An 18777-nucleotide genomic window follows, 5' to 3' on the forward strand; every position below is an offset into this window, starting at 1 on the left:
TATGGAAAGATGACCACGGATGAGTATTGACGTTCCTTTCCCGCTGCAATAAGGGGATAGCATCTGACCATGTTTGGAATGGCCTACGGCAGCATTTCTCAACTTTGGTCACTTGAAGATGGGTGGACTGCAACTCCTAGAGCAACACTGGCTGGGGCATTCTGGGAGTTGAGGTCCACCCATCTTCAAGTGGCCAAGGTAGGCCTTTCATTCCTGGAACCACAGCCACGCTCCAAGCTTCGGGTGCAACAGAATTTGTGTCTTGCCTAGTGAAAATCTGGGGTGTTGGAGCAAAGGGTTTCGTTCATCACACAAAGCCTTTGTTGCACTTGGTTTTGTTTCTAGGACCCGGTCTGGATCAGTCCCGTTTCTGGATTGGTGGACAGATTTATGGCTTAGATTAGAAGACCTGAACTAGGTTAACATGAACTAGGTTCAACTAACCACAGTTGTGGCTTGGTGTGGTGTATGAAGCCGGTCAGGGGTGGGATTCAAAAACCCCAGTAACTGGTTTGCTGCCCATGGTGGGTGTGGCCTACAGGAACCTCCAGTTTGTCCGTTTTTTGCCCTTCCCCAGAGTCCCCAGACTCTCGGACCTCTGGGAGGGCAAAGATGGCCTCTCCCGGGCTCTGAAGCCCCTCCGGAAGCCAGAAGGGGGCCCATTTATGGACTTCCGGAAGGCCAATTTGCCCCCCGCCCTGCCAGAGCCTCCACGGGGACCCTGCACTTACCTCCATCGAAAATGGGCCGCGTGGAGATTCCTGGGAGGGGAGGGGCGGGGTGGGCAGGGCCAGCCGGTTGGTTCAAATCCCCATTCAGCGAACCAGATGCAAATTTAACCCACAGTTCGCCCGAACCAATCCAAACCGGTAGAATCCCAGCCCTGAAGCCAATCTCTCTCTCTTTCTCCCCTCTAGCGGCCAATCCTGGGGTGTTGTTGTTTTTTGGGGGGGGACAAGGGGAGGTGAGGAGTAGATAAATTCAGCTCAATGACATCATAAATTGACTGCCAATTACTCCTCTATCCCAGCGATGAAAGTGCAAAGAATAAAAGAAAACAAACAGCCACCAGCATCAACGACTGAATTAACTTTATTGTATTTTTTTTTCCTAACTGCAGATTCAAGATATACAACTGAACATTGCTATTTTCCTTATGAGACTTATAAATAAAAATACAAAAAATGTCCACTACAAAAAAATCTACTGTTAGTAGGATGTAAAAAATATTCTCTTTGCTATAGAAGGCACAAACTTCACTTAGTGACAAATGGAGAGAAAAAAAACCTGCAGCAATACATCATTTTTTTTTTTGAGGGGGGGGAAAAACTCCTTTTGTCGTGTTTTTTTCCCTCCTCACCAGAAAACACGGAAGGTTTACAGAGGATGCTCCTGTGCCTTACAGAATAGATGCAGGAGGAGAGAATGGCAACTGGAAAAGGGACATCACAACTTTCTTTGGGGATGAGGATGCAGGGAGAACTGATTAATTGTGTGTGTGTGTGTGTGTGTGTGTGTTTAAATGCGTCTAAGACTCTAGAGAAAGCTTATAACAAGACGCACAAGCTGCACTGCAAAGGAACTAACAGAAAAGCACTTTGTACAGGAAAAAATATATATACATAACACAGTATTTGAAAAAATCAACTAAATAACGACAACGACAACAACAACAAAAAAAATAACTGGCACCTTCTTAAATCAGGCTAGCAGGAGGTGCTGAGGTAGACTGAGCCAGGACAGCAATTTTTTTTTAAAAAAAAACAGGATTTCTCTTTTAACATGGAGCGATCAAACTGGCACTTTTAACCGTGACAACATGAAGAGATAAAGAGAGAAAACACAACAAGTGAAGAATAAGCTTTAAATTTGCTTGGTCCTGAAGGACAGAATTGGTCTTCAGTGCTAATATATATAGAGAGCTAGAGATAGATATATCTGAAATCTATGAACATCCTTGGAGATTTGGCATGGCTTCTGAGGCCGCCCCCGCCGCCCCCCAAAAGCCATGACTCTTCTAAACACGATGCTCAACAAAATACTGAGACGCGTGTCAAGAAAATGGCAGCCCTGGGCCGAGGGAGGTCATGGTAAGGGGAGAATGAAAGCTTGCACAGATATCCGGCCCCTGGACCTCTTTTGCCCCCTGCCCGGTTCTGCCCACCCCAACCAACCCCCAGCCTTCTCTGCCAAAACCCCTTGGCACCCATCACGGGAGAGCAGCCTTTAGAGACTGGAGGGTGGGGTCAGGGGGAAGGAGAAGCATTCCATCGGATTATCTGGAATTGAAGTGAGACCCGCTTAAAGCGTAGAAGTTGCCCATTGACTAGGCTTTATACTAATTCTCTGCCGCTGCCAAGGAGTAAGGCTTTTGACAGCTTTGGCGTGGGCTCCACGTTGTGCAAGTCGGTGTTGCTGTGAAGCAGAACACAGCCCTATGGGGTGGAAGCAAAGGGGCTGGCGGGAGTGCAACATGGGCCGGGCACCCAGTCTTGCACCAACGGAGCCCCTTCCACCAGTGCCAGGGAACCGTGAGCCGAGAATTACAGTGGGGGGGACGCCACCATTTTGTCATCCAAGAATAAAGATGGGGCGATAATACCATGACATTCCTTAGCTAGCAAGTCCCCCCCCCTCAACCTCCCCCAAGGTACCAAATCATTAATTAAGAAAGCACTGCAGCATTTTATTCCCCTTTTCTTTTTCCTCCCCAAAATGTGCAGAAATCAACACACAAACACACAAACACACTCCTTTTCAGGCACAAAGCTTGACAAAAAGAAAAAGCCATATTTTTTTTTTCCAAAGTTGTGTTGAGGATCATACTATGAAAGCCGCCCCGGTCTTGTTTCCCACCACAAAGAAGCCACAAAGTTATATTTCTCCATTGGACAGACACGCACAGAACACACACACACACACACACACACCGGCAAGGGTTTGTACACAATAACTGTACTGCTTTCAGTTTCTGAAATGTAATCCCAAAGCAACAATCACAGACAGCCAGGAATATATACCTGCAAAGCGAAGCCAAATCAAACCCGCAAAGGAAGGGGTCGGCGGGAGGGAATGGCCGCCTGCTGTAAGGCGGTTAGATTGGGGTGCCAGAACGGCAGCCGGTTAAGGGGCCGAAGGAAGAGAGGAGGGGATCCCAGACCACCCCCGGGGCTCTAGCCCTCCGAAGCCCCCCCAAATCCCACCTGGTTTGTGACTCCCCCTCTTGTGGCACCAACCCTGTCACTGGCCAAGCCAGCTTGGATGAAGCCAACCAAGCAATGGCAGGAGGCCAACTATCATTAAAGGAGGGAGGGAGGGAGGGAGGCGAGTGCCAAGAGGCCGGCCCCCCTCTGCTCCCCAAAACCAGGGGAGTATCCTTCCCACCCACCCCTCCAACCCGTCCTCTCCAAGGGTCCCCCCGAGAAACCCTGGATCCCAAGTGTGCTTTGCCCGCCCCGAGTGGATCACCATCTGATCTGGCAAACTCTTTACAACAATACTGCATGAATTTATTATTTAATACTAGGTTTCCAACGCATACCCCAGACGCAAACGTGTTCCTGTTCACATTTACAAAGGGAAGGAGGGGGACGACATCCTGCTTGACACAGAGACTAACAAAGGTTACAAAAATATTACACTTTTGAAATAATTTATCAGTCCAACACTTTTAGCTTTGGGGAGGGGCGGGGAAGAGAGGAAGGCTCCTCAAACGCCTCCCCGCTCCCCGTTTTAAAAAGACAACACCCAACAAGGTTGGGGCCATGTCAGGAGGGCCGGTTGCAGGGGCTGCTCCCGACGAATGTCACCCTTGGTACATTTACTGCATATTGTTCATGAAAAGATCTGCTTTGAATGTTGTCATTTCTCTCTCTCTTTTTTTCACATTATAAACAAAACTCTACTTAACTGTTCACATATTCAAGTTTAACTGGTTTATTTTTCTTTTCTTTTCTCTTTATCAAATTGCTAAAGGTTTCACTAAATTTTCCACTCTCTGGACTTACAAGGACATAGAGCAGGAGTCCCCAAACTTGGCGACTTTAAGACTTGCGGACTTCAACTCAAGTTGACTTCAAGTTGAAGTCCACAAGTCTTAAAAGTTTCCAGGTTTGGAGACCTCTGACACAGAGTCTCTTTTATCACTCTTTCTCTCTCCCCTCACCCCGTTTTTAAGGCCTTCAGTATTTTCCACCATGGAGGAAGGATCAGGGTCAGATTTCAGGAGGGAAAGTGTGTGGAGCAACAGGACAGAGATAGATCGCTTAAAATTCTTCCATCTACACCAGCGAGTCTCAATCATGACCACTTTCAACTGCATGGACTTCAGTTCCCAGAATTCCCTAGCTAGTATGGGGAACTCTGGGAGTTGGGAGTCCACACACTTAAAATGGTCAAGGTTGAGCCACCTGGATCTGCACTTCCTTTGCTAAACATTTCCCCCCATGTATAAAAGCAGCTAAATGACAAAATAAAATGTCCAATTTGCAAATATAAAGCATGAGATGAGAACTGAAGTGAAATTTACAAAGCCACCTGCCCCACAAATATTGCAAAAACTGTGCTTCTGTAACTGCCAAATTACAATAATAACAATAATAATAATAATAGGAACAAGAAACTTAACAATAACAACAACTTAAAAAGAGGTAGCTTTTCAAGATCGTCTCTGAACCAGGTCAGGCTGGATCGTAAAAACAAACACCAATTTTGGTAGTAACAATAACAATAACAATAATGCACAATCAATACGAAACAAGGAGGCTGGCCTGGAGAGCAACGTCCGTGGGGTTTCGGCGGCTGTGTTTGGACACGGGTGCAAACTCTCCTTTCCAGCCCTGCCTGGCAGCCTTTTCAGCGATGAACTCCCAACTCATCCCACCTCCCCTCCCCCAGAAACCCAACTCAAAGAAGCTCATGAGGTCACAAGAAACCGAGGTCATTTCAAGTACAATGTGCGAAAATGAGGGGCGGTGGGGGCAAAAATCATCAAAATGAAAGCAAAGACACAACGAAGACGGAAGGCGGCTGCATTCCCCTCTCGGTTGCGATGGCGACAGAAGTCCAGGCAGGAAGAGCCTCCAGAGAAGTCTTGATGGGACGGTGTTCAGTGGGGCAGGAGGGGAGGGGGGGGCAAGAGAGAAGAAGAGAAAGAACCTCTCCCGGTGGCTGAAGGCACCAAGGGTCTAGATGGAGAAGCAAGGAAGCCTCAGGCCACTTGCCAGCTCTTCAAGCGGGCGGAGGCAGGCCTTTTCAAGCTAAGGTGGCCCTCCAAAAGGGGCATCCCAGGAGAAGGACATCGAGGGAGGGGGGACAAGTGAAAATCTCGACTGGATTGAATTTTGATTGCACTTAAATCAAAGACATGAAGTCCACTCAACAGTCACTCTTCCAGACCTGTATTCCTTCCTTCCTTCCTTCCTTCCTTCCTTCCTTCCTTCCTTCCTTCCTTCCTTCCTTCCTTCCTTCCTTCCTTCCTTCCTTCCTTCCACCACCTTGCAATTGGGTGGCTATTTTGGGAAACATTCTGGAAGCTGCCCCTAACCTAAGGTTTTGGAGGCGAAGGGGAGAAGTCCCAGGTTGCCCAACTTGCCTGGAGCAGAAAGAAGGGTGAGCTGGAAGAGAGTCCTGGAGGTGACCCCACAACCAAGAAATAGGCCTATAGAAGAACTGTTCATCCTCTTGGCAATGTTGCTATGTGCAAAGCAGAAACAGAAGATCCTCCCTAGAAGAAACTATTGGGGACATGAAAGATGGTTACAAGGTGGGCACGTTCTTCTTGCTGATGGTCGTAAGGTGGACGCTCGGGACAAATGGCTCTCTAGCCTCTCCAATAAGCCCAGGTGGCTGCCAGGAGACACACCTGTTCAGAGACAGCATTAGCTCCTACATCTCTGGGATTTGGTCTTCCAGCCTTCTGAGAAGAGGAAGTGGCGCTTCAAGGGGACTCCCAACTTTGGGTCAGACCTGCCCAGCCAATTTACCTGGCCGCCAGTGATGCACAATGTGCAGAAAAGGCACAAGGCTGAACCTCTCCTGCCTCTTTAGCCCGCCCACCCCCACATTTGCCAGGCAGAGATCAGGACATCAGTCCTGGGCAGAAGGAAGATCCAAGTTGAACCTTGGACAGCTCCATGGACCAAGAAGGCTGCTCCATGCGCGGAAGTCAAGATTGCAAGGAGTCCTCCACACTGCACACCTCAAACCCAGGTACCAGGATCGTCTCCAGGTGGTCAGAGTCTTCAGACAGCCCACCCCCATGAAGAATGGAAGTTGTGTCTAGGGCTGGTTTCCCTCCACTGATGGCCAGGTTCTCCCCAGCTGCATGTGAATGGAGCTGAGACTTCCATGGACTTTGTCTTGTGGTCATGACAAGAGGAAGAAGTGGGACTGAGGCTCTTGACCAGGAGAAAGCACGGCCCCTTCGCCCCCATGGAAGTCAGTGGGGAAGGGCTGGAGAAGAGGGGCTCCGCAGAGCTCCCCAAAGCCTCAGAGGGTAGGATCGGGGGCCTCTCTAGCAGCTGCTGGGTTTCCCCTAAGCCTTGTCATTTGGATTTCTCCTCTGCTCGGACACGGCCGACTGTCCAAGCTGGCCAATGTGCAAAGTGATGCTGCCTCTCTCCTCCTCCTCCTCCTCCCCCTCTCCCTTCTCGCTTCGGAAATAAATAAATAAAAAAATAAATGCATAGAATGGTCTTTGGTCAGAAGAAAGGGGTGCAGCTCCCAGGGAATAACTGGAGGTCAATTCTGAGCACATTTTTTGGGGGGAGGCGGGGTGTCTCCTTCTTTGAGGCAGCAAGACCCCAACATTTCAGCCACCAAGGCTAAAACACGACCGGTTGAATCGATGAGAAAAGGGTTGGCGCTGTGGGCTCTGATGGTCTCCCGTAGCAGGCACCCCCTCCCCCCAGGAGACCCCCTGCTCTTCCTCGTTCTTCTCAAGCAGCTGCCAGGAGGGACCTGGGGTGTCCCAAGGCTGCTGGTCCCTTCCCCACAGCCGTGGCGCCACAGACCTCCCTGGCTGTTCTGCTCTCTCACACTTCCATCTCTCCCAGGCAGGTCCTTGGATTTGGCAGCTAGGCCACCTCTCAGAGGGACCAGGGAGGATGGTGTCTCTCTCTCTCTCTCTGTGTGTGTGTGTGTGTGTGTGTAAATTTGGGGAATTGGCTGGATGCGTGTGCGGAAAACTGCATCCTGCTGTGGAGGTGACTTCCAGGGAGGGAAGGGAACCCATTGGAGCCGCCTCATGGCGCTACAATTCCAAGGGTTCTTGGGTAACCAAGGCAGCAGCTCAGGGGATTGACTGGATCTCAGCTTACACCCCGACAGAGAGAAATTAGCCGTCTGTCTCCCACCCCCCCAGGAGTCCCTGGAGCCACGAGGCACCCCCCCGGCCCGGGGACACGGCCACCACGTGAGACAACTTCACAGCCGGCCAGGGCTGGGGATGGGTTGAAGGGGGGGGGATGCTCCCTTGGGGGGATTCTTTGAGGGCCCCCAATGGGGTCTCCTCCCTCTCCCTTGTATCTCCCTGACCCTCCCGCTCCTTGCAGCCTTAAGGACCACGAAGCTGAGAAAGCAAAATGAGAAAGGAAATGAGGAGGGGGTAACAAAAGGAAAAGGGAAGGGAGCCATGGGTGGGGTGGGGGTGGGGGCGTTGGTTCTGTCCAGTCCTTTCCAGCTCCTCTCCTCCTCCTCCTCCTCCTCCTCCTCCCGTCAGACGTAGCACAGGTAGAGGTAGGTCTTCTCTATCCTCCAGTCGGCCGGGATCTCCTCTGGCTTGTGGCTCTTCATGTGCTTCTGCATGGCGGAAAGGCTGGGGCAGTACTCCAGGCAGATGGTGCACTGGTAAGGGGAGGCTCCGTTGTGGGTCCTGAGGTGCTTGATCATGGCGGAGTAATCTCGGGACCGCTGGTGGCAGAGTTTGCACTCAAACGGCTTCTCGCCTGTGGAGGGGGAGGTGGAGGAGGAGGAGGGGGGGACAGGAGAAGAGAGGGGAGAGGAAGGAGGAGGAGGAAGAGGAAGAGGGAGGAGAAAGGAGAGGGGGAAGAGGAGAAGAAGGAGGAGAAGAGGGGGAGAAAGGAGGGGGGAAGAGGAAGAGGGAGGAGAAGGAAAAGAAAGAGGAGAAAGAGAAGAAGGGGAAGGGAAAGGAGAGAGGAAAGAGGAGAAGGAGGAGGAGAAGGGGAAGGAGAAATAAGAGAGGAAAGAGGAGGAGGTGGGGAAGGAGGAGAAAGGGAAGGATAAACAAGAAAGAGAACGAGGAGGAGGAGGAGGGGGAGGAGGAGGAGGAGGAAGGGGAATCATGGGTGGGGGTGGGGTGTTTCAAGTTATTTCCAAAGTGCAGAGGGAACCCTTTTCCTGGACCCCCACCCTTCTGGAGCCCGGGACGTGGGAGTCAGAGTGAGAATGGCCACCTGGTCTCGGGCCTTACGTGGACTAGTTACTTGGGGGCTACTCCTTGCCTTCCCAGGCCGGAGCCAGCTGGGCTGGGGGGTCTCCAGATACCGAGAGGCTGCAGCCGGCCCGAGAGCCGAGGGGGCTTCCTTCCTTCAGGGCCATAATTAAGGGCCTGGCCTTCTCCTCGGTATCGATAGCCCTTCCGTGCCCAGGCAGAGCAGATAATGAAGTAATGAACAGAAAAAGCAATCTGAATATCGACCTGCTGTTTACAAAAGCTGCCGGCTGCTAGTGCCCAACGCCGCCATGCGCAAGCTGCCCGGGGGTGGAGGGGAGGTGGGGGGGCAGGGCTGGAGGTCCCCTTACCCGTGTGGACCCTGTAATGGGTCTCCAGCTGATGCTTCAGGCTGAACTTCTTCCCGCAGCCGTTGCATTCGTAGGGCTTCTCCCCGGTGTGGATGCGCTTGTGTCCTTTCAGAGTGCTCTCGTCCCGGAAGCAGCTCCCACAGAATTCGCACTCGTACGGATGGTCACCTGCAGCCAAGATGGGGGTGGGGGTGGTGGGGGTCAGAGAGAGGCCCATCTGTGGCCAAGGGACCAAGTCCACCAGGGCCCAGGGGTCACTTGTAGCTCAGGGTTGACACGAGGGGGGGGGGTCTCCGACCTTGGCGGTTGTCTTGCAGACATTTCATGACCCAGCTAGGTAACATCATCAGAGCTAGTCACTACGTTACTGATGATGCTACCTAGTTTGGGTAATGAAATGTCTATGAGAAAACAACCAATCTCAGAGAGCACCAAGGACCCCTTAGTCCTCCTCCTCCTCCTCCTCTTCCTCTTTCTTTCTCCCACTCCTCCTCTCCACAAACCCCACACTTCCTTCTAGCACTGATGATGTTACCTAGTTTGGCTAATGAAATGTCTGCGAGGAAGCAGCCAAGTTCAGAGAGCACCAAGCGTCCCTCGGACTTTTAATACTAAGTAATCCGCTTAAAATTGAAACCTTTCTTGTGCAACTAATACTTGGAAGCCATTTGCAGTGGTTCTTTATTCAACGTTATTATACTCAACTTGGGACAGAAAAGACAAACCATTTTATGCTTGCAATATTGACGTCCCAAATTGTAACCAATAGGGGTGGCCGTACTTTACCCCCCCCCCCGTTCTTCTTTACCTGAAACAATCTAAGTTATCTAAGTGGTAGAATGCCAATAATTTTCAATTCATGTTGTAAAAACATCACTGTGGTCAAAATAATACAGCTCGGCATTTATAAAAACGTCATTAAAAAGGAGGTGAAAAATTAGGTCCACCCTGAAGATCCAGGAGCCAAGGTGGCTTACTGGGGTCAGAAGCTGACCATGAGCTCAGAGGATCTCCAAGAGGGATGGAGATGCGCTCCAGGAGGCCTTTGAGTATAAGGTGGTGGCCAAACACTTGTAGGATGGAGACACGAGAGGATGGAAATCAAGATTCCTGGCCACCTTGAAGGAGGACTTGTCTTCTTCTGGACATAGAAGAACCTCATTTCTGGAGTAGCCAATCAACAGGTTCTGGAATAGGGAAAGTTTTTTTCCCACCCAGGGATGTATGTTGGTCCTTTTGGTGTCTTCTGCTGCTCCCCATCCAGGCCGTTGCCCAGGCGAAGTTCTCAAGGGGTTGCTGAGAAGATCCAGACTGTGGCCACCAATCTCAGGATTCCTTCTTCAAGGGGTGGGATGCGGGCAGGCGAAGGAGGAAGCGAGCGAGCGGCTTCAGCTCCTTCGCCCTCTCTTTTAACAAATATTTATTACAGAAACTGAATGGAAGGACAATAAAGATAGATTGATCACCCCAGACTTTGTTCATGAATATTTAAATATTGCTGATTTGTCTTGTCAGTGTAATTACAACCTTCTCCAGGCTCGGCAAATCCGAAGTTTATGGTAAAGAATGGCCCCACTGTATTTCACTTGTCCCGCTGCAGATGTGCAGAGCCGCCAAGCGTGTAATGCTGCTCCCATTTCATACATTTTCCTCCGCTGCTGAAAGCTTAAGTCATCCACAATGACCTACGCTTTTTCATTATCCCCATGTCAAACCCAACTCGTGCCTGAGCATAAATTCTCCGCCTTGTTATAGACTCGTAGGCGGCTGCCTCCACTTCCTCGGGCCCAGGAAATTCGGCTCCCTTTCTGCCCTCCCTCCAGCTGCTTCACAGCTACACCCCACACAACATACACACGCACACAGGTCTTTAGGCACAATTTCTCCTAAATTAGGACCCTCCAGGCATCCGTTGTTGTTGTTGTCTCTTCTTCTTCTTCTTCTTCTTCTTCTTCTTCTTCTTCTTCTTCTTCTTCTTCTTCTTCTTCTTCTTCTTCTTCTTCTTCTTCTTCTTCTTCTTCTTCTACTTCTTCTTCTTCTTCTTCCTTCTCCTCCTCTTCTCCTCCTCCTCCTTCTCTTCCTTCTCTTCTTGCTCCTCCTCTTCCCCTTCTCCTCCTCATCTCCTCCTCCACCTCCTTCTCCTCTTCTCCTTTTCTTCCTCCTCTCCTCCTCCTTCTCCCCTCCTCCTCCTCCCCCTCCTTTCTTCCTTCTCCTCCTCTTCTCCTCCTCCTCCTTCTCTTCCTTCTCTTCTTGCTCCTCCTCTTCCCCTTCTCCTCCTCATCTCCTCCTCCACCTCCTTCTCCTCTTCTCCTTTTCTTCCTCCTCTCCTCCTCCTTCTCCCCTCCTCCTCCTCTCCCTCCTTTCTTCCTTCTCCTCCTCTTCTCCTCCTCCTCCTTCTCCTTCCTTCTACTCTCCTCCCACTCCCACTCCTCACTTTTGAAAAAGCGGCCCTGTTTCTCTATTTTGGATACCAAAGCAAACCTAGTTTGCAGAAGAGGAGAAGAAGTAGGTTCCGGAGCTGAGCAAGGAAAGGCAACAGAATTTATCGGGTTGGAACGAAACCAAACGATGGTTCCCCGATAGCTAGAGATGCTTCCTTGGACTCCTCAGCCTCGGTTTTCTCCCTTGTAAAATGGGAATGGCTTCGACTCACTTTCCAGGCAGAGGCACACCTGATTCCACGTGGCTGTAAAGACTCTGGAATTCTGCTTCTACAGGGTGAGGTCGGGAAAGTCAAGATGGAGGATGCAACTGTGGGATGGAAACTTCCACCCAGGTTTTACTCCACACACGACACGATGCCCCGTGTGATACCCGTCACACGGCCACCACCCTTGGCATTTTAAAACCACTTTCTAAGGTCACTCCTGCCTCTGTTGCTGCCGCCGCTGCCCTTCCCTAGTTTCAAGGCTGATGGTCGCCTTAAACTCCTTATTCCTGGAGAGAAGAGGCAAAGAAAGGCACACACACGCGCACACACACTCACAGAGCCACACAGATGCAAGCTCCCCACGCAGCCACAGCCTCCTCTGCGCATCTCTGTCGGGAGTGACAACGGATCTGTCCAATTTATGTTTCAAAGGCAGCCACCTCTGAGCATCGATGGGGCTCAGCTGCTGCAGAAGCCCCCTCTCCCAACAGCTGGCCTCGGGTGCAAAGCTTCTCGGAGGCCGTTTCCGTCCCCGGCTTGGGCTGCTTTCGAATGGGCTCCCTCAGCTGCACCGGGGGCCTTGATGCCTCGTTTGGAAACCCCAAGGAAGCCGGCCAGTCCCACTTCTTAAGGGGTTTAAACCTGGCCTCTCCTGGTCTAACCAGTAACAAGCTTCTCAGGAGCTTTTGTCTACTGTACACAAAAACCCTGATTGTTTTCTGTTTTCTTTTTTGGGGGGGAAAAAAAGAAAGAAAGAAATCCAATTTATGGCTCGTTGATTCACTTTGCAAGGCCGCTTAATGAGGTTGACATTAAGTCCAGGACAAGCGGGACTAATTACAGCCCCCACTGGCTGGCTGGCTGCACCTGGGACCCTGTCTCTGCCCCCTCCCCTCCTGCCCCCCCCCCTGCATCTCTGGTTACCTGGTGGACTGGTTAGCCAGGGAGACGGCCAACCCCCAAAGCGGGAGCCGTACGGCAGCCACCTGGTTTGATTACCCAACCAGCCACGTGAATCAGGGATCTGTCGGTGCCAGAGGCTGCCTGACCTGTGCCCCAAGGGCAGCTGCTGCTGATGCGAATGATGCCACTCCGGAAGCAAAGGGGGCTGGGGCAGACGGAGGAGGAGCTGGCACGCAGGAGGCTCCTTGCAGAAGGCAAAGGGGGCTGCTGTCCCACAGGTAGAGAGAGCCCCGAGGCTGCTTTTGGGAGAGAGTGGACAGCGGTCCAGGACATCATACCCTTCACACACTCACTCTCTTTCCTTTCTTTCTTTCTTTCTTTCTTTCTTTCTTTCTTTCTTTCTTTCTTTCTTTCTTTCTTTCTTTTTTCTTTCCTTTTTTCTCCTTCCTTCCTTTCTTTTATTTCTCTTTCTTTCTTTTCCCTTTTTCTTGTTTCTTTCTTCTTTCCTTTATTCTCCTTCCTTCCGTTTTTCTTTTTTCTCTTTTTCTCCTTCCTTCCTATCTTCCTTCCTTCCTTCCTTTCTTGTTTCTTTCTTCTTTCCATTTTTTTCTCCTTCCTTCCTTCTCTTTTTCTTTCTTTCTTTTTTCTTTTTTCTCCTTCCTTCCTTCCTTCCCTTCCCTTCCCGTCCCCCCTTCTCTCTCACACACACACCACACACAAACACACACACAAATGTGATTTGTGCTAAAACTGGCTGGTGCATCTGTTATGATTAGGCTCAGCCGGGCAGTGCCCGCTGGTGCTACAGCAGCTGTGGCATCCCCTGGGCCTGGACGGTACCCTCACACAATGCAGAGACACAATTCAAAATGATCAAATCTGATCAGATCCTTCTCCAAGAAGCTGGAGCAGAGAATAAACAAATAGATTCCACTCCTTGAAATCACTTTTTTTAAAAAAAAAGAAAAGCTCACAGCATCCTGTGATATTTTAGGACAGTGTCTTCTGAGGACAAATTGGCCACTCAAATGAAGCGCCCATCAACAGCAGGCAAACGTCTTAAAGGTCGGATTTGCTCTTTCTGTGTTATTTGCAGCAGGAAGGACGAACCCCAATGGGTCAAATTAGCAGCCTGCCCCACGTCCAAGCGAGCACATGCCCCCCCCCTTTGGCGGGAAGCGACAGCTGGCCAAACCCATGTGTTTCCCAACCGTGGCAACTTGAAGGTAGGCGGACGGCAACTCCCAGAATTCCCTGGCCATCAAGGGGTATTTGAAGGAGAACCCTGGGTGGAGCGCCTTGACCCTCACCCTCTGTGGCCCTGCGAATTCCCTGCCCGTTCTTGTCCAGGGACGTTTCCCAGGGGCCCCACCCTGCTTACCTGTATGCGAGCGTAGGTGCCTTTTGAGGGCTGTGTGGCTGGGGAATGTGCGGTTGCACTCGCTGCAGATGTAGCTTCTCACGCCAGCGTGCACTTCCATGTGTTGCTGCAGGGCTGTCTGCGTTTGGAAGCGCTTCCCGCAGAGCAGGCAGAAGACGGCCATGTCCGAGCCTGGATGAAGAGGAGAAGGGAAGGTCACTTCCAGGAGAAATGCCGGGGGGGCAGAAGGTCTGCACCCCCCACCCCAAACACCCCTGTCTCACTCCACTCCCTGTGTCTGGGACATGGGCCACCTGCAGGGGTGGGATTCAAATTTTTTAACAACCGGTTCTGTGGGTGTGGCTTAGTTGGTGGGCGTGGGTTGGTGGTCATGTTATTGACTGGGCGTGGCCCTCTCAATATCACTCACATCGAGGCACGCATCTCCTCGCCTGGCCTCTCGTAACTGTGGGGATGCTGCAACAGTCGTAAGTGTGAAAAATGGTCATAAGTCACTTTTTTCAGTGCCATTGTAACTTTGAATGGTCCCTCCACACAAACAAAGTACCAGCAAAGGAGGGGAAAAAAACTCCAGAGACGTTCCTGAGACAGGAAGTCTAGTCCTGCCAAGAATGTAATAAGGGTTAACGGAGAGGTGATTTCTGTAAGCAACACCAGAATGTTTCCTTCCTGCATTCCTTACAGGATTAGCCCAGTAATTTCTTCCTACAACCGGTTCTCTGAACTGCTTAGAATGTTAACAACCGGTTCTAGGGAATAGGTTCGAACCGGTAGAATCCCACCCCTGGCCCTGGCCAGGGAAAGGGAGACAGAAGCCAACCCGTCCCTTGGTCACAAATTCCTACCTGGGTTGAAGAGCAAAGCCAATCAGGAAGGCTTTGCAAATTAGCTTGCAATCCTGACCTATCTAACATAATTTCTTCTAATTTGGACGGTTTGGGGGAAAGGATAAGAATTATGTAGGGATCAGGCAGGTTTTCACAAATCTGTGCAGAGATTTTCTGTCATTTAAGAACCTCTTCTCTCCAGAGTTGGTCTCCACCCATCATGCAGAGACCGTGGCCGGTTTCCCTCTTGGGAGAAATGAAATTATGCAAACTTGACTGAAGAGGACATTCAGCTTCCGGAGTTTTCATCTCTTTAGTTGTCTGTCTCCATGTCCATCTGTCCATCCGTCTATCTATCTATCTATTATTTACTGGTATTTACCAAACTGTTGATCCATCCATCCATCCGTCCGTCCGTCCGTCCATCCATCCATCCATCCATCCATCCATCCATCCATCCATCCATCCATCCATCCATCTATCTATCTATCTATCTATCTATCTATCTATCTATCTATCTATCTATCTACCTATCTATCTATCTATCATTTACTGGTATTTACCAATCTGTTGATCCATCCTTCCATCTATCTATCTATCTATCTATCTATCTATCTATCTATCTATCTATCTATCTATCTATCTATCTATCTATCTATCATTTACTGGTATTTACCAAACTGTTGATCCATCCATCCGTCCATCCATCCATCCATCCATCCATCCATCCATCCATCCATCCATCCATCTATCTATCTATCTATCTATCTATCTATCTATCTATCTATCTATCTATCTATCTATCATTTACTGGTATTTACCAATCTGTTGATCCATCCTTCCATCTATCTATCTATCTATCTATCTATCTATCTATCTATCTATCTATCTATCTATCCGCCTACTACTTATTTTACAGCAGAGAATACAAGCAAGTTTTCAGCAGGCAACTTCCTTGCCAGAAAACTGTAATAGCGAAGGTTGTGACTTTTAATATATTGAATTCTATCAAAGGCAACAATCAAAGGAACTTATTAACTAAACATTTCCCCCTCTCTCTAATGAAACCTGATTATTATACTAGTTAGGGAGCAAATTAGAATAGAATAATATAAAATGAAACAATAGGTAAATTAAAGAGAGAGACAGAAAATAAGACATGCGAGGATATTCATAGGGTAGATGTGTAATTTCACCATCTGAAATTGAGAAGAAATGGTTTCTCTAATGGGCTTCCCACATATCCACAGGCAAACCAGAGATTATTTTGAAAATGTATTTTTAAAAAAACCATAACAATAACCACTGGTGGAAAAACTTCTGAACTCCAAAAGAATCAGGACTTTCTTCTCATGGCTCTCAAACCCTGAACTCCCAAATATTTTGAAAATTATCTTTCTAGGCTGGATGGGCAGGAGCGGCCCGTCTCGGTCTCCCGTGGTTTGGGGCAACCCAGGACATTGACTGGGTCTTCCTGAGCACTAGGGGCAGCTTCGGAAGAGGCTTTCCCCTTGGAAGCAGGAAAGAAACACCAGCTCCGTTGGGAACATTTCCACAGCTGGGAAAGACACGGATTGTGTCCCTCTGGAGCTGTCTTCACAAGTGTGTGTCTCTCCCTTGTGAAGACAGGTCAGAAGGAAGCCTGCCTCTTCATTCTCGCTGCCAGCTCAGCACGACCTCCGACAGCTTCCACACCAATTGTGCTCGGGTGCCTGGACGTGTTCACTCACCAAAAGGATGAGGGGTCAGTGGTGGGATTTGAATTTTTTTACTACCAGTTCTGTGGGCATGCCTTGGTGGGTGTGGTGTGGCTTGGTGGGCGTGGCAGGGGAAGGTCACTGCAAAATCCCCGCTCCCTCCCCACCCCACTAACCTACTTTCCAGCTCCCTTCTCCTGTGCAGGGCAACCAAAGGAGGCCCAGCTGATCAGCTGGGACTCAAGGGGAGGCAGAGAAGAAGAGATGGGGTTGGCGGGGCCAGTCAGAGGTGGTTCTTTGGCTGGTTCCCCAAACTACTCCGCTCCGAACCGGCAGAAGACCACCTCTGGTGAGGGTCAACCTTTTGACTTCAGTCTCCCGCTTATGAATCCTTGAGAGAAACCCCCAGCCACTTGACACAAGACTCTTCTCCGGCCAGTGTCCGCAGAGGTGACCGAGTTCTCCCCCCGCCAGCCCCGCATGTCAGTTTTGACACACGGCCGATACGGAACAACCGTAAGGCTCGCTTCTGTCGCTCGAGGCATCGTTCATTGCCTTGAAACCTATCAAACAGTTTAAAAGTCAGATCACTCCGGCAAGAATGAAGGGAGCAAACGGTGGCTTTCTGAAAGGCCCTTTCGGAGCAAGGTGGAAAATAAAATGATCCAGAAAAATTATACGAGCAATTCATTAGCAGCCGCACAACATGGCAAGGGACGTGGTGCGCTGCCTTGAAAGAATGAAAGGAAGGAGGGGGGGAGGGAAGAGAAAATGAGAAGCAATTGGGACTTCATTTGCATGCTAGAAATGAACTGTCCATGATTAGCTTTGCAAGGAAGCCGGGGGCGGGGGGAGCGATGCCAATCGCCCTCATCACAAAGGCTAAATAGGCTTCCATGTGGAACGCAGGTCACGCCAGGAAGGTGCCCAAAGGCAGAGCTGCTACTACTGAGTAACGTCCTTTGGGCCCAGAAAAGATTTCTCCCCCCGCCGCCCCACCAAAAAAAAATTGGCAACGTATTTCCAAACCAATTCCCGCGGCATCCGGTGAAAGGAAACCACGCGGGATGGGGAGGGCAGCTCTCCCTTCCAAGGTTTTGGCCACACCAAACCTTTCGGTGTTTCTACGCATCCATTTCTTGCGTGTGAGGTGGGGTTTGGTTTTTGAGAGAGGACACCATGGTGTGTGAAGCTGCGTAGAATGATACAAATGAATGCAGATAATCGGAGTTGGAAGGGACCTTGGAGATCATCTAGTCCTACCCCCCACCCCTGCTCAAGCAAGAGACCCTAAACCAGGGTGTCCAACCTTGCAACTTTAAGACTTGTGGACTTCAACTCCCAGAATTCCTCAGCCAGCAAAGCTGGCTGAGGAATTCTGGGAGTTGAAGTCCACAAGTCTTAAAGTTGCCAAGGTTGGACACCCCTGCCCTAAACCATTCCTGATAGATGGCAGTCTAGTCTCTTCTTGACCTTTGCTTCCTTCTGATTGGGTAGATTCGGGAGGGAGGAAGGGCTGGGTTGGGTACCACAGCCGTGGCAGCTTCATTTGCAGCCAAGGAGGCGTAATCTCAGGGAGGGGGGACTTGTGAAGGCAACCCGAAGACCCCTCTCATGGTCAGCGGTGGGGTTTTTATTTCTCAGGCACTTCTAACTTGGTGAGGCGTAGATGGGAAATGTTACAACCGCCTTCGGTCCATTACAGCAGCATCATATAAAACGAAGGGGATTGAACTCAGAATAACAGAGTTGGAAGGGACCTTGGAGGTCTTCTAGTCCAACCCCCTGCTTGGGCAGGAAACCCCACACCACTTCAGACAAATGGTTGTCCGGTCTCTTCTTAAGAACTTCCAGTGTTGGAGCATCCATAACTTCTGGAGGCAAATTGTTCCACTGGTTAATTGTTCTCACTGGTAGAAAATTCCTCCTTAGTTCTAAGTTGCTTCTCTCCTGGATGAGTTTCCATCCATTGTTTCTTGTCCTACCCTTGGGTGCTTTGGAGAATAGCCTGTCCCCCCTCTTCTTTGGGGCACCCCCTCAAATATTGGAAGACTGCTATCGTGTCACCCCTAGTCCTTCTTTTCATTGAACTAGCCATGCCCAGTTCCTGCAACCATTCTCCGTATGTTTTAGCCTCCAGTCCCCTAATCATCTTTGATGCTCTTCTCTGCACTATGTATGTATGTATGTATTATGTATGTATGTATTTACTTAATATCCTGCCTTTATTATTTTTAGAAACAGCACAAGGTGGCGAACATTGCTTGTACTCCTCCTCCTCCTCCTCCTCCTCCTCCTCCTCCTCCTCCGCTGTGAGGTGAGTTGGATCAAGAGAGAGACTGACTGGCCCAAAGTCACCTAGCTGGCTTTCATGCCTGAGGCGGGACTAGAACTCACTAGTCTCCTGGTTTCTAGACCTTAAAAAAAAATGTACAAAGGACTTTAAGGTGCACTTGGTATGCCAAAGGCCCCAACTGGGCTTCTAAGACAGGCCAACTTGAGACCCCTGGGGGAGCCTGAAGAGACCCCACTCCTGCAAAAGCCACAGGGGTTCAG

The 18777-nt window shown here is 50.0% G+C and overlaps 1 protein-coding gene across 1 annotated transcript in view; it reads right to left on the reverse strand.

Moving 5' to 3' along the window:
* Positions 1–1074: 1074 nt before the first annotated feature.
* The window catches only part of ZBTB16 (zinc finger and BTB domain containing 16), a 130112-nt gene continuing 112409 nt past the window's right edge, over positions 1075–18777 (reverse strand). Inside the window, 3 exon segments of the mRNA XM_087938687.1 lie at positions 1075–7946; positions 8764–8931; positions 13698–13868. Coding sequence (XP_087794813.1) covers positions 7717–7946; positions 8764–8931; positions 13698–13868 — 569 coding nt within the window. The 3' untranslated portion in view covers positions 1075–7716.

Source organism: Pseudonaja textilis, chromosome 9 (genome assembly GCF_049901715.1).
Source record: "Pseudonaja textilis isolate UNSWEBS1 chromosome 9, rPseTex1.2, whole genome shotgun sequence".
Taxonomy (NCBI): domain Eukaryota; kingdom Metazoa; phylum Chordata; class Lepidosauria; order Squamata; family Elapidae; genus Pseudonaja; species Pseudonaja textilis.